This window comes from Mandrillus leucophaeus, unplaced genomic scaffold, assembly GCF_000951045.1.
Source record: "Mandrillus leucophaeus isolate KB7577 unplaced genomic scaffold, Mleu.le_1.0 Scaffold2, whole genome shotgun sequence".
In the NCBI taxonomy this organism is placed as follows: domain Eukaryota; kingdom Metazoa; phylum Chordata; class Mammalia; order Primates; family Cercopithecidae; genus Mandrillus; species Mandrillus leucophaeus.
The window spans coordinates 12,613,701-12,628,725 of record NW_012102031.1 but is presented as its reverse complement, the minus strand read 5'-3'; the positions used below and the strand labels follow the sequence as shown (position 1 = coordinate 12,628,725).

The 15,025-nt window shown below is 47.3% G+C and overlaps 1 protein-coding gene across 3 annotated transcripts in view; it reads left to right on the top strand.

Moving 5' to 3' along the window:
* Positions 1 to 15,025, top strand: part of LIMK2 (LIM domain kinase 2) — a 70,282-nt gene that overhangs the window by 34,231 nt on the left and 21,026 nt on the right. The window contains exons 1-4 of one of the 3 annotated variants that reach the window (XM_011979030.1): positions 1,934 to 2,392; positions 11,867 to 12,002; positions 12,723 to 12,832; positions 13,489 to 13,677. In XM_011979030.1, coding sequence (XP_011834420.1) covers positions 2,340 to 2,392; positions 11,867 to 12,002; positions 12,723 to 12,832; positions 13,489 to 13,677 — 488 coding nt within the window. In that variant the 5' untranslated portion in view covers positions 1,934 to 2,339. Of the gene's footprint in view, positions 1 to 1,933; positions 2,393 to 11,866; positions 12,003 to 12,722; positions 12,833 to 13,488; positions 13,678 to 15,025 lie in introns of those variants that run through there. The other 2 variants (XM_011979031.1, XM_011979029.1) reach the window with 2 other exon arrangements.

Here is a 15,025-nt window from a genome sequence, read left to right as displayed (position 1 = left end):
AAAAAAAAAAAAAATCTTTCCATAAGTAAATATCTATTGGAACACAACCATGTCCCTTAGTTTATGTTTTATATATGGCTGCTTTTGCTCTGTAATGACACAACTGAGTAGTCACAACAGAATCTGTATGGCCTGCAGAGCCTAAGATATTTGTTCTCTGGCCCTTTACAGGAAAAGTGCCTTGACCTGTGCTCTAGAGCCATACATATGTACCAGGTTTGAAACCCAGCCTTGCAGCTGGGCGTGATGGCATGCATCTGTCGTCCCAGCTACTCTGGAGGCTGAGGTGAGAGGATCACTTGAGTCCAGAAGGTCAAGGTTGAGATTGTAGTGAGCCATGATGGCACCACTGCATTCCAGCCTGAGTGACAGAGAGAGACCCTGACTCAAAAAAAAAAAACCCACCCTCACCACTTACCAGCTATTTGTCTTGAGGATAGTGACATAACCCCTCAGAACCTATTTCCTAATCTGTTGAATGAGGCTGATGACATTTACCCCATATACTGGCAATTTAAATATGATGGATAATAGATGCTAAGCACTTAACACAGGGCCTAGAACATATTAACTGCTCAATAAATGGTAGCTTATTATCAGTATTCAAACCCATGTGCTCTTATCTCATGCATTGTTGTCCCTGTGCCCCGTTGGTGGAATGGGAAAAGGCTCCTTTGTAACCCCATCTACCATCTTTATCAGACTTTGCTGCCATGGTTCACAGTAAGACATAGAAGCTGCAGGGTGACTTCTGGCCCTTTACAATGGTGAGAGGTGTGTGCCTAATGAGGGAGAGCTGATGTCACTGCCCCAAATCCAATAGTGAGGTCCTAGTATTCTAATTTTCTCCAGCAGCCTTGCTTTTTCCTTTACAATCCTGCAGGCAGGGAGACAAGGGCTTTCTCCGTGGTAAGCTCTGGTTTGGTCATCATCACAACTGGGGCTCTTCAGGCGGGCTCCCATTCCAGATACTTAGGCTTATCAATCCCTTTTGGCACCCCAGGCCGCCTTCTCCCTCACGCCCCATTTTTCAGTTTGAAAAGCATGGTTATCATTGGACAAGTAGAAGAAGTTCTACTGTCCACAGAGGCCAGTGGATGGTGTTCTGTGTGTGAACAGCCAGTGAATAGTGAGTGAATGAGAGTAACCTGGGCTCCATCCTATTTGCAGAGGGCTTTGGAAAAGATTTTTCTCCTTGAAGAGCCAGAATGAAGCCTGGTAGTGGGAGAACTCCAGCTCTGGGGGCCTACTCCAACTCACATGGGCCTACATTTAAATCCCAGGCCTGCCACTGACTCCCTTTTTGACCTTGAGTTACGTAATCTCTCTGTACCTCACTTTCCTTGTCTGTAGAGTGGGAATAATTCCTGTCTCAGAGAAATAAGAGTGCATATAGTGTTTACCACATGGAGACACATCAGGTGTAGATTAATACCCTGGGACTCGTTTCCTTATTTGCAACACAGCCCTGCCCTGGAGTGGAAGTGTCACCTCCCATTGGTTAGCTCTTGAGGCTGTCCCCAGGCGAGGCAGAGGGAGGGAATGAATGGGAGCCCTAGTGCCAGGACAGAACAGATGTCAGCTCGGAGCGAGGATGGCTCTCTGGACCTGCCTCTCCTACCAGAGGTCCCTCTGTCTGGTGTGGCTCTTCCTGGACCTGGCATCCTCTGCTTTTTTTTTTTTTTTTTCACCTCCAAGCAGAATTACTGTCCTGTAGGCAGCTCCTCTGCGGGACATCTGGGGCCAGATATGTTCACCCTGTATCCTGCCTTGCCCTTCCCTGAGCTCAGGATGGACGCTCAGTCGGTCCCAGTTATTGTCTGCAGCGCCTGCCTGCAGCCTCGATCCAGCCCAGCTCCACCCCTTGCCTGCAAGGTCTGTTTCCTAACAGCTGCTCCAACCACACACCTCGGTTCTGCGGGAGCTCCTCCTCTTCCTCCCTCCCTCCCTCATTCAGGGGTGGGACTGAAGAAGAAGGCTAACTTGACAGCAGCGCTTCTTTCTTAGCTAGTCACCGGCCCTTGCTCAAGAATGCCAGTGTGTATGTAGCCTCCTCAAAGAGGTCGTTTTCTCCGAGGCCAGAGGGGCCGCCTGAGCTTCTAAGAACTAGGGAGGAGCCATCCCAGCCATGAGCCCCTGTGGGAATCTGCTGGGGGGCAAGTGGCCTGGAGTCCTCAGGCTCCTCCAGCTGCTCCGGAGGGAGAGGTGAACTCAGGGCAGCCTGCCTGCAGCCAGAGGTGTTGGGAGCCCTGGGCCTGTCATGGTGGCCATCTACAGCCGGCCCGAGGCACTCATAGACGGATTTGCAGCTGAGCCTGTTTATCTGGTGTGGGAAGAAGATGGGGAGTTACTTGTCAGTCCCGGCTTACTTCACCTCCAGAGACCCATTTCGGTGAGTTGGTCTCCGAGTTCCCCTCTCTGTCTCTCCTGGCCCCTGGTCCTGAGAAGAGGGTGGTCTCCCGAAATCTCCTTCTCACTTAGTCCTTTACCATCGGTTCTGCCAGGCAGAAGCCAGGAGAGGTTATACCCAAGCAGAATCGGCCTTGTGAGGTACCCCCATTATGTCCTGGAAGTGGTGAGGGGAGGGATATACCCAGAAGGAACTTCTTAGGGAGCTCCAGCTCCTCTTCCATCCCAGGCAAACCTGAAAGAGCCTCCAAAAGATGCCACTGACCTGCCCCTTCTAGGTGTTACTGCTTCCAGGGGGAATAGCACAGATAGAGTGCTGTTTCTAGCTCTCACATGTCTTACCTGCGGGCCATGCTGCCTGCCCAGAAATTTGTCCCAACAAGCAGGATGGGCAGGTTTTGCCAAACTGTGGAAACTGGCAAGTCCTGGGTGTGGGTAGCCTGGTACACAATAGGTACCTTATAAACATTTGTTCTCTTAATGGCAGGCACATTAGCCTCTGACCTTGAGGGGCTTCTGAGCTCCCAGGTGAATGTAGTTGCTGGGGAAAGACCTGGGCCAGTGCTTCTGAGACTGGAGCAATGGACTTTGGAGTGTTCCTGAGCTGCTGGGCCAGCCCCCACACCTCCTCAGTCCCTAGGCCTGAGTACCTCCACGAGCCTCTCTCTGGGGCTTCTCAAAGGGAGATGTGGAAACTCTACCTCCAACCTGGCTTTCTTTGCTCATTGCCCCACTCCACCTCCCATAGAAACTCCCCAGGGGGATTCTGGCCCTCTAGGTCCCTTCTGAATGGAGCCATTCCAGACTAGGGTGGGGCTTGTTTTCATTCTTTGGGAGCAGCCTGTTGTTCCAAAAAGGCTGCCTCCCCCTCACCAGTGGTCCTTGTCGACTTTTCCCTTCTGGCTTCCCTAAACTAGGTCCAGTGCCCAGATCTTGCTGCCGGGATACTAGTCAGGTGGCCAGGCCCTGGGCAGAAAAGCAGTGTACCATGTGGTTTCGTGGAATGACTGGACCCTGGTAGAGTGGTGGGAGGTGTCTGGACTGGGGGGAGGGGGACGGGAACTGGTCCTCAATGCTGACTCTACCAAGCGCCCTGCTGGACACTTTATCCTTTAATCTCTCAACAGCCTAAAGAGATTATATATCCCCATTTTACAGATGAGGCAACCAGTTTCAACAAAGTTAACATATGGAGCCTCACTGGGCAGCTTTTTCTGTCTTCCTGACTTTCTCTCATTCTTCGGGGGCTGCAGGTTTGTTTTCTTCTCCTAGTAGAGAGGAAATTATCAGGTTTGTTTTCCTTTCCTAGCAGAGAGTAGAAAAAGGGATAGTTTGCCTGACTTGTTGAAGGTATGGCTGATATTGTTTTCTAAAGAGCCAATGGAAATTGATCTTGACTTTAGGAGAAAGCTTTTACCATGCGGAATTAAGATGCCAAGTGTTGAAGTAGTCACATTTCAGGTCCTCATTAATTTCTCTTACTTTTAATCCTGGGAAGGCCGCTTAGGGGAAGGGTTGTTCCTTTAGGAGCCAGAAACTATACCCCTTTTACCCTTGGAGAGGCAGGGAACCCAGGGAGGACACAACTTCTCAGGAGGTGGAACTAGAGCAGATAATGAACTCTCCACCTGAACCTTTAAGGGCCAGGCCACCAATGCCACCCAAGTCCACCTGCCCTTTGTCTTGTTCTGCCCCAGCCTTTCTGGAGAACCTGATCACCTTGCCCCCCCGCCCCCAAGCTCCGTTTGCCCAGCTAGAGTCTGGGGGGTTCTGACTGACTTTCTGTAGCACTCTCCCCTCCCCCATATAAGAGGCCACTTTCCTGAAGTCACTTCTGAAGAGATAGGTGGCACACAGGGCTCTTTTCCCCCAGGGAGGGGCCACCCAGACCCTCTGCTCTCCCAGGTGTCAATCCATTGCCACATCACTACCTGGTGAGAAAACTCTTTCTGCCATTAGCCCCTCTGTCTTTTATTATAGGGTATCTTCAAGGGCTCCTCTTTGGGCCTCAGTTTCGTCCCTGGCAGAAAGTAGAAGCCAGACTTCTTGGGCTCCTGAACAGGGTCCTTGCTGGATTCTGTGAAACAAATTAAGTCCTTGATCCTTGGCCTCTGGGGGAGTACAAAATCTATAGGAGTTGTGGGGCTGTGGTTGCAAGGAAAGTGACGCAACCAGATTCCACGGGGACATGATCAGGCGTGACATGTGAAGGAGAAAGAGGGAGCAAGGGAATGAAGAATACAACTTCTGTGTCCCATACACCTCTGCCTGATAGGCCAAACATACTCAGTGGAGAATGCACTGTCTTTCCTACCCACACTAACGTGAGGAGTGAGATGCAATTACCACTGTACTTCCAAGTAAGAAAATACCTCAAATTGGAATTTACAAAAGAGGTAAATTAGGGAGTGGTTTTTGTCGGACATCTTTAAAGCATTTTTCTTTTTATAGAATTGCACTTAATATCCAATACTGATTTAATGAGCTTGGGTTTACACGTTATCTCTTGAAGAAAACAAATTAATCTTTGTGTTCCAAAGCAATCCATGTTTAAAGGGAAATAATTATGCATAGCTCTGCCCAGCTTCACAGTAACATTTGGCAGGTGCCTTAGGTCCTCCGGGACTCTTTTTCTCCTTATCTGAAAAATGAAGGACTTAGATCAGGTGAGTGGTTCCCAACTCTGCAACTTCTATGTGGCTCCTCAAAGGCACACAAGCTCTTTTCCATTATTTGCCAAATAATGGAGGCCCTGTCTTTAACTGCAGTACAACTACACAAATTACTTGAAACTACAGTCTTCCTGGTTTTTGGTTGGAACTGAATCAGTGCACTCTAGCAACACTTATTTCTTGCTGTTCATAGGCTTCATTATGTGTTTGGTTAATTTTTTAAAACAATAATAACATACTCCATAATACTTACAGCTTAATTGTCAGACTGTTTCAGTCTACAGGATCTGCAGGAAGGAGGAGTAATAAAGGGATTTTTGACTGAGCTCTTATGGAACAGAGTCTCTCTAGGCCCCTGTCATATCTGCCCTTCTGGGCCCTGGGGAAAAGTTGGCATCCCCAATTGTGATGCTCTCCAGGTGCCCTCAGGCTATAGTGGAGGGAGCTTCCTTTTCTCTCTTTCCAGCCCAGTCAATTCAGAGGCTGGGGGCTGAAAGAAGCTTCTCTACAACTGGCTGCTCACCGGGAGGTTAAGGGATGACCATCCAGCCAGGTCTTCATCAGGACATGGGAGGGCTTATGCTTTAACATGTGTAAATCCACTGCAGTAATGACTGGTTCTCTTACCCCATAAGGTTGAGAATTTACCTGTAAACATTTTTGTCTGAAGAATCTGGATGTGAGTGAGGGCTGGGTCTCTGTCTTATCTCACTTGGCTTCTCTCAGCACAGCACCTTGCCTGCTTGTTCTTACACATCGTAGATGCACAGTAACTATTTCCTAATTGTTAGGAATCTATTAAAACAGTTGATTTCAGCTGGGTGTGGTGGCTCCTTCCTGTAACCCCAGCACTTTGGGAGGCCAAGGCTGGAGGATCACTTGAGTCCAGGAGTTTAAGACCAGCTTGGGCAACATAGGGAGACCCTGTCTCCACAAAAAATAAAAAATTAGCCAGGCATGGTGGTGTGCACCTGTAGTCCCAGCTACTCAGGAGGCTGAGGCAGGAGGATCTCTTGAGCCTGGGGTGTCAGACTATAGTGAGCAATGATTGTGCCACTGCACTCCAGTCTGGGTGACAGAGTAAGACTCTTGTCTCTTAAAAAAAAATGTTGATTTCTAATTGAATAGAGAAATAATTCATTTTAGGACCTTACTTACAGAAATCTGTCTCATTCTGGGCTGAGAAGCAGGTCCATATTGCTGGGCATAGGAGAAAAAGGGGTCTGTCTGCATTTGCCCTTGGCGTTCTCAAATTGGGGAGGGAAATAAATGAATACTTACTGGCTACCTGCTGTGAGCCAGGCATCATGCAGGACATCTGTACATAATTTAATTCTCATAACCCCATAAGATCCTATCAGCAGTGTACAAGTGAGGAAACTGAGGCTCAGAGTCATGAAGTAACTGGCCTTAGGTGACACAGATAGTAAATGGCAGAGAAGGAATATGGATCCAGGTCTTGAAAGATAAAATCTCAACTGATTATCTTTTTTAAAAAAACTCATGTGTTCTCTGCTGACTCAAAAGGTCTCTGTGTGGATCTGGGTTGGCCCACTGAACTGACCACCAGGGTTCTGTGCACTTTGTATCTGCCCAAGCCCTTGGAACCCCTCTAATAGTTTTGGAAGATGAGTTTTGGAGGTTGTCTTTAGGCGTACCCTCAGCGTATGTAGGCTTCTAGGTGATCTCCCCTGACCTGAGGATTTCAGCTCAATTCACTCTGGCTCCTCAGGACAGTGGGATGACTGGTTCAGACCTCAGCTTCACCACCTCCCAGCTGGGTACTCTTTTACCTACAGCCAGGGCAGATTTTGACTTTCACTTGAAACTTTCAAAAGCTGAAAGGTAGAAAAACAGCCTTGGCTTTGGGAAGAACGTATAGGGTCCATGGCCTCTAAGAATCTAAGGTGGAACATGTTTGAGTAGCACCTTACAGTTCCAGAGTATGTTCTGGATTCTTTGCTTAAAAGAACAGAGACTGCTGGGGAATTGAACACTGTGAAGTATATGAAGGAGGAGAATTGTGCCATTTAACATTCAGTACTTGGAGTAAAGGAGAAGCATCATGAAGTGTTAACACTCAAAGGGTCTTGAACTGTCAGGCCTCCAGCCTCCTTATTTTCACAGGTGAGAATCCTGAGGCTCAGCTGTTGAGAGATGTGCTGTCTCAGTCCAGTGACATAGTACAGTGGATGCGGCTTTGTAGCCAAGCACACATAGCTTCACATTCCAGCTCCATCAATTATGTATTGGGCAACTTTGCAGAATTATTTGACTTTAACTCTGCTTTTCAGTCTTCTATAAAATAGGGATAATCCTACTACCTTGTAGGGTTGTCAGGATTAGAGATAATATAAATAAGGTACCTCATATAGGACCTGGATTATGGTTGGCATTCAATAAATAGTAGCTGTTAATTGATAGCTAAGCTAGAACTCTGAACTCTACCATGGCAACTTCTTAAGTGGTCCAAGAACCCAGTTGTGTTCTGTGGCAAAACACAGCTTAGGGACCCATACCCAGTCCTATCAGCTGTTCACGTTCCAGTTCTTCAGAGACATCTGTGGCAGTTTTGGCCATGTAGCTGGCTGTGCCCTTTAAAGGCATTCCTTGACACAGATGTGTGGACTGGTGATGTTGCTCTCTAGCCAGGTGTTCTTCCCAGCAGGCTGGCCTGGCTGTCTCCTGCATGCCTGCACTTGTTTCTCTCCCTGCTCCCTCTCCTGGGCCTGGCCAGAGCTACTTGCAGCAAACAAAAGCAGGATATTGGCAATGGAAAGGAGGGTGTGTTTTGGTGCTCCCATGCCCTGCGGCGTACATACCATTGCAAGGGCGTAACAAAGCCCAGGCCTGCATTTGGGTGCAAATATGTCTGCACACAGAAGAAAAAAAGGACCTGGTGGCCATGAGCCATGGAACCCTTGTGCTCCCCCACCTGGGCTACTGGTTCTTGCCACTCCTACCATTTTTGGTTTGGAAACATTTGTTAAAGCTTTGCTCTTCCAGGTCCTTTGCTTGGTGCTGAGTCCAACAAGAGTAAGTGGGATGCTGTTTTTATCCTCAGGGAACTAACAGTCTAGTGAAGAAGAAAGCTGGTTGCCCCGGAACTTCTAAGTCAGAAGACGGGAGGCAAGAAGGAAGCCCCTGCTCCTACTGCCAGCCCTCTGTTGGGCACCCCATAGTTCTTCAGAACCACATTTAATCCTCGCTGCAGGCCAGGCACAGTGGCTCACGCCTGTAAGCCCAACACTTTGGGAGGCCAAGGCGGGCGGGGGCGGATCACTTGAGGTCAGGAGTTCGAGACCAGCCTCTCCAACACAGGGAAACTCCATCTCTACTAAAAATAGAAAAATTAGCTGGGTGTGGTGGTGGCCTGCGCCAGTAATCCCAGCTACTCAGGAGGCTGAGGCAGGAAAATCACTTGACCTCGGGAGGCAGAGGTTGCAGTGAGCTGAGATCGAGCCACTGCACTCCAGCCTGGGTGATAACAGCAAAACTCCATCTCAAAAAAAAAAAAGAAAAAATCCTCACTGCTACCTTGAAAGTAGGTGATGACATTGCCATTTCACAAATGAGAAGTGAAGGGGCTAGCCCAAGATCACTTAGGTGGTAAATGGTGGTACTAAGAGTGGAACCTCAGATCATCTAGGGAAAAACACAGATATGCACAGAGTTAAGGGGACCCAGGGTATTATGTGTCCCCTTGTTTCACAGGTGGGGAAACAACCCAGAGAGGGAAAGGGGCTTGTCCAAGGCTATGTTAGCACCCAAGAACTTGAACCCATATCTCTCTCCTCCTCATTTAGAGCTCATCCCACATGTATCTTACATTGAGAGGAGTGTGAGCCACATACCAAGAACAGTCTTCCCCTCTGCCTACATCCTCACTGTGCAGTTTTTAGACACTTCACAGCCATACTCTTCATGCCATACCCAGCCCTCTAGACCCTGAAGTTCCCCTTCCATAAGACAAGTAGGAAAAGCTATAGGGTAAAAATAGCCATCAGTGTTTGTTGAGCACCCAGGGGGGAATTGGCCACTCCAGAAGGATAAAGGAATTCTCAGGGACTTGCTTCTCTAGACTTCCTAGCTCAGCTGCTTCAACTCATTCCTGCCCCTCTTCTCTACCTCCTGCATTGCTCAGAAGTAGTAGAACTCATTGTGTCCTCTCACCTTGCATTGTTGAATTTTATTTAGACTTTCTCTTCCTCAACTCTTCATAAGCTCACGAAAAGTGAAGTAGGGTGCCCTGTGTATTTATCTTTTATATCTGCAGTGCTTAGCAAGTTATAATAATGCACTTGCCTGGCAAAAGACTTTCTCTCATACATTAGCTTATTTCCTCTTCACATTGGCTCTTTGTAATAATGGGATGCTATTAGTTGTTTTCAATGAGAGAAAGCTACTAAGAGAAGTTGTCCAGCTAGTGACAGGAAGTGGCTGATAATGTGAACTGCCATTACATTGTCATTATCATCTTTAATAAAAGTTAACACATACTGAGTTTCTACTATATTTGGTCTTTTTTTTTTTTTTTTTTTTTTTTTGAGACGGAGTCTCGCTTTGTTGTCCAGGCTGGAGTGCAGTGGTGCAGTCTCGGATCACCACAACCTCTGCCTCCCAGGTTCAAGCAATTCTCTTGCCTCAGCCTTCTGAGTAGCTGGGACTACAAGCGCAAGCCACCATGACTGGCTAATTTTTGTATTTTTAGTAGAGATAGGATTTCACTATGTTGGCCAGGCTAGTCTCAAAACTCCTGACCTTGTGATCTGCCTGCCTCAGCCTCCCAAAGTGCTGGGATTACAGGTGTGAGCCACCATGCCCAGCCTATATTAGGTCTTTTATATAAGCTATCTCTGTCTATCTATCCATAATTTTTTTTGAGACGGAGTCTGGCTCTGTCACCCAGGCTGGAGTGCAGTAGCATGATCTTGGCTCACTACAACCTCCACCTCCTGGGTTCCAGCGATTCTCCTGCCTCAGCCTCCCGAGAAGCTGGGATTACAGGTTCGTGCCACCATGCCCGGCTAATTTTTTGTATTTTTAGTAGAGACCGGGTTTCACCATATTGGCCAGGCTGGTCTCGAACTCCTGACTTCAAGTGATCCACCTGCCTCGGCCTCCCAAAGTGCTGGGATTACAAGCATGAGCCACTGTGCCCAGCTGCTCTCTATATTTTTAATACATATTATTTCCTTTAATTTTCACAGCAGTTCATTTTATAGATGAGGAAACTAGGCCAGAGAAGTAAGTAAAATATCTTGCCCAAGATGATGTAACTAGTAAGTGGCAGGATCAAGATTCAACCCAAGCAATGTTGAAACCTCTTGGAAACAACGATATGGCCACTGTGGAAGGTGGAAGGCCTTGACAACGAGAATAGGGAAAAGAAGGAACTAGAAGGAAAGAAATGGCGTGGGCTCAGCAGGCCAATGAGCTCTTAGCTGTGTGTGTTGGGAAGCTCAGAAGGAAGGAGGAGGTTGTGCAGGTAAGTCCTGACAACACACCTGACTTTTGAGAGGTGGGACTTCATAGCCAGGTGATTAGGGGAGAAGGGAGCTATGGATTTTTTTTTTTTTTTTTTTTTAAGAGACGGGGTCTTACTATGTTGCTCAGGCTGGTCTCAAGTGATCCTCCCATCTTAGCTTCCCAAAGTGCTGGGATTACAGGCATCAGCCACCCCGCCCAGCAAGCTGTGGATCTAACATATACATCTTACACGTTGCTAATAGAATGTTGGGTTTCTTCCCCAATATTTTATTTTGAAAAAAATTTCAAATATGTAAAAAAGTTGAAAATGTAGTTCAAATAACACCTACATACCTTTCACATAGATTCATCATTTGTTAATGTTATGCCACTTTGTGTCTCTCTCTCCCTCTGTCTATATACTTTCATTTATTTATTTTTGTTGAACTATTTCAGAGTAACTTAAATGCATCTTGACTTTTACCCTTAAATAGTTCAATATGTTTCTCCTAAGAATTCTCCTATATAAGTCAAATATCATCACATCTAAGAAAATTCACAGTAATTTTACAATATAATATTATAGTCCAAATCCAGATTTCCTCAGTTCCAAAAAATGTTCATGGCTGTTGCCTTTTTTATTCTAAATTTGAATCCAAGGTGTAGGCATCATATTTGGTTGCTGTGTCTCTAGGCTTTTTTAAATCTGTGCCTTTTCTTCTCCCCATGACTTTTTAGAAGAGTCAAGACCAGTTATCTTATAGAATAACCCACATTCTAGATTTGCCTGATCAGTTTTTTTATACTTAACATATTTTTGGCAAGAACATTACATTGGTAACGCTGTTGGTGGTGGGTCAGTTTTGAGGAGTGGAGATGATCAAACTGCTTTTGTTCATTGAAATATCTGTCAAGACCAGAGGTCCTTAACTGGTGCCATAAATAGGTTTCAGAGAATCCTTTATATACACACACACCCCCCCACCTAAATTATATACACATCTTCCTTATATGTGCATTTTTCTAAGGGAGGCTTCTTGGCTTTTATCAAATTCTCAGAGGGCTCCAAGACCCAAAGAGGTTGTGAAACACTAGTCTGTCCACTGAGGCAGGCAACACAGAGCTGGTTTCTGGGGCCTTGTTCACTCTGAACCAGCTTCCCTTGGGGAGATAGCACAAGGCTGTAGCTTTCCCCCATCTTGGCTTTGGATCAAAGAGGACTGTCTATTTTGTTGTCAGACCTAGGAGCCAAGGACAGCCTATGTGGCCCGGTTCCAGGGATCCAGGAGAATTTCAGTTCTTGTCTTGCCTTTCAGGTGTTCAGAATGCCAGGATTCCCTCACCAACTGGTACTACGAGAAAGATGGGAAGCTCTACTGCCCCAAGGACTACTGGGGGAAGTTTGGGGAGTTCTGTCATGGGTGCTCCCTGCTGATGACAGGGCCTTTTATGGTGAGTGAGTCCCTTCATATCTGCCCCTCTTGGTCTTCAGAGTCCATTGACAGTGCTTCCAGTTCAGTCCATTGACAGTGCTTCCAGTTCCCCGTGGCTGTTCATCTTTTGGTCTTTCCATCAGCCAGGGCATCTCCCTTTATTCATTCATTCATTCAACCAGCAGGTATCAGCTGAGCACCTATTAAGTGAAAGGTAAGATCTTTCCCTCAAAGACTTAATAGTTTAATGTTGGGAGTGGGAGGAGAGGCAGGCAGAGAGGAGACACAGTATAGTTGGATAAGGACCTCAAAGGAGAGTGTTATAGGCTGAAAGGAGGATATACCTAGGTTGTGTTCAGGGAATAAGAAAAGGAGACTCTGGAATGGGCTGGCAGAGAGAGGTGCTACCTCTTATACCCGCTCTGGACACAGGACTTTAAGCATAGTCACAGACTTGCTAACTCTGTATTGGAGGAACTGTGATCTTTTTTAGTGGGGATGATTACTTCTGGGGACTTGTTCTCATAACTGAAACGAAAACAGTTTTGTGCAGTCTCAGAAATGACAGGAGGTACCAATCTGACACTTTCGTTGGAAGCTCTAGGGCAGAGAGTGAAAGAGTGGATTTTGACTGGGGCCTTGATTGGAGGTCATTCACCTACCCCTGTCCTCACTCCAGCAACAGTGATAACTCACTTCCTTCCTCCCTTTGTGCATCCTTCTCCCCACCTGCTCACAGGTGGCTGGGGAGTTCAAGTACCACCCAGAGTGCTTTGCCTGTATGAGCTGCAAGGTGATCATCGAGGATGGGGATGCATATGCACTGGTGCAGCACGCCACCCTCTACTGGTAAGATGGTAGTCCTTTGTCTATCCTCTCCCATATAAGAGTGGCCTGGGGGAGGGACGGTGGCAGGGTGAGTTGGGCAGAAAGAGTGTTAGTGTAGTCAGAGCATTGGATTCCTATCACAGCAGTGCTCTTAACCAGCTCTTTAACTTGTAAGCAGAATGATTTACACATGTCTCTACCCTTTTTTCTTACCTACCTTGAAAATGTCTTCACTCTGCCCTGCAATCCTCCCAGTGGGAGGCACCTTCAAGGAGGATCCCAGAACATTAAAGTCAAAGACCCCTTAGAGCTCACCCTGTCCAACCACCTTGGTTGATGAAAGAAGTCAGCCTGGGGCTCATGGAATAGAATAGTACAAGGGCAAGGTTCTCATTGTGAGTCAAAGGCAGAGTGAAGAGAACCCAGGCCATCTCACCCCAACCCAGGCCAATGTTCTTCCAAATATACCACTTGCTGCAGATCCAGCTCAGCACCCCCAGTCCCAGCCCACCCTGAGAACCCAGGCTCCTCATTCTGAGCAGCCAGCTAGAATCATGACAAAGAGGGTGGTAGTGAGACTATAGGTACTGTTGCTTAAAGCCACATGGTGCAGTGGTTGCTGGGGGGCTTCTGCATGGGACTCTAGCATCATACTCCCCCCTGTGCCCTCTCCCCAGTGGGAAGTGCCACAATGAGGTGGTGCTGGCACCCATGTTTGAGAGACTCTCCACAGAGTCTGTTCAGGACCAGCTGCCCTACTCTGTCACGCTCATCTCCATGCCAGCCACCACTGAAGGCAGGCGGGGCTTCTCTGTGTCCGTGGAGAGTGCCTGCTCCAACTACGCCACCACTGTGCAAGTGAAAGAGTAAGTATTTTGAGAACCCTTCAGCAGGGGTTCTTGAGCAGAGTCTGTAAATGGGCCTCAGAGGGCTTAGATCTCCAAAGTCTTATGCAGAACTCCCTTTATTCTCATCTCATATCTTTCTCCTGGACCCCACTATGCTGTAACCACACCTGGGCCTTGGCACTTATTGTTCTCTCTGTCCAGGCTACTTCCTACCAGATACTTAAGGCCAGAATCACTCATCTTTCAGGTGTCAGGTTTCAGATCATGTTTGCTCTTTGAAATTATCTGGCTTGATTATGTGTATTAGTTGTTTATCTTCTTTCCCCTCCACTAGAATGTAAATTCCAGAAGGAACTTGCTGTCTTGTTCAGTGCTGCATGCCCAGGGCTTGGAACAGTACCTGGCATATAGTAGGAGTTGGTTGATTATTATTTTGTCAGTTGAGAGAGTGAACGGAGAAAATGTGGTCTATGGCCCAAAAGAAATTAAGACCCTATCCTAGATTGAGGCCAGAGACCAGATGGAGAAAGAGTCTGTGTCTATCTAATACCAGTAATGTCGTACCTCTGGCTGCTTACCATGTAAATGTTGATTTTGCATCTACCATGTGTTGGACACTAGGCTAGTGCTTGCACAGTAGGTGAAAGATACTAGAGTTTGGGAAGGCAGGAGGAGCTAAGGTCTGTTCTACCACCTCATTAGATGAAGAGGAGAGGGAATTGTGTTCAGGGCAGAGGGAGAAACATTCTCCAAAAGTGGGAGTCTTAATCATGTCTGATGTAGGTTGGGTGTGGCCAAAAAAGGGGCTGTTAAGCATACTGAGGGCCTGAATTATGAAGATCCAGCAGATCCATTGAGAGTTTAAGCAGCAAGCTGTTGTGACCAAGTTAACATTTTAGAAGGATCACTGGTACGGAGGTTGGATTGGAGAGGGGAAAGCCTAGAGGTATAGAGACCAGTTAGGAAGCTGTTGTAGGCTGGGCATGGTGGCTCATGCCTGTAATCTCAGCACTTTGGGAGGCTGAGGTGGGAGGATTGCTTGAGGCCAGGAGTTCAAGACCAACCTGGCCAATATAGCAAGACCCCATCTCTATTTTTTAAAATTAAAAGTCCAGATATAAGGCCGGGTGCGGTGGCTCACGCCTGTAATCCCAGCACTTTGGGAGGCTAAGGCGGGCGGATCACAAGGTCAGGAGATCGAGACCACAGTGAAACCCCGTCTCTACTAAAAGTACAAAAAAAATTAGCCGGGCGCGGTGGCGGGCGCCTGTAGTCCCAGCTACTCAGGAGGCTGAGGCAGGAGAATGGCATGATCCCGGGAGGGGGAGCTTGCAGTGAGCTGAGATCGCGCCACTGCACTCCAGCC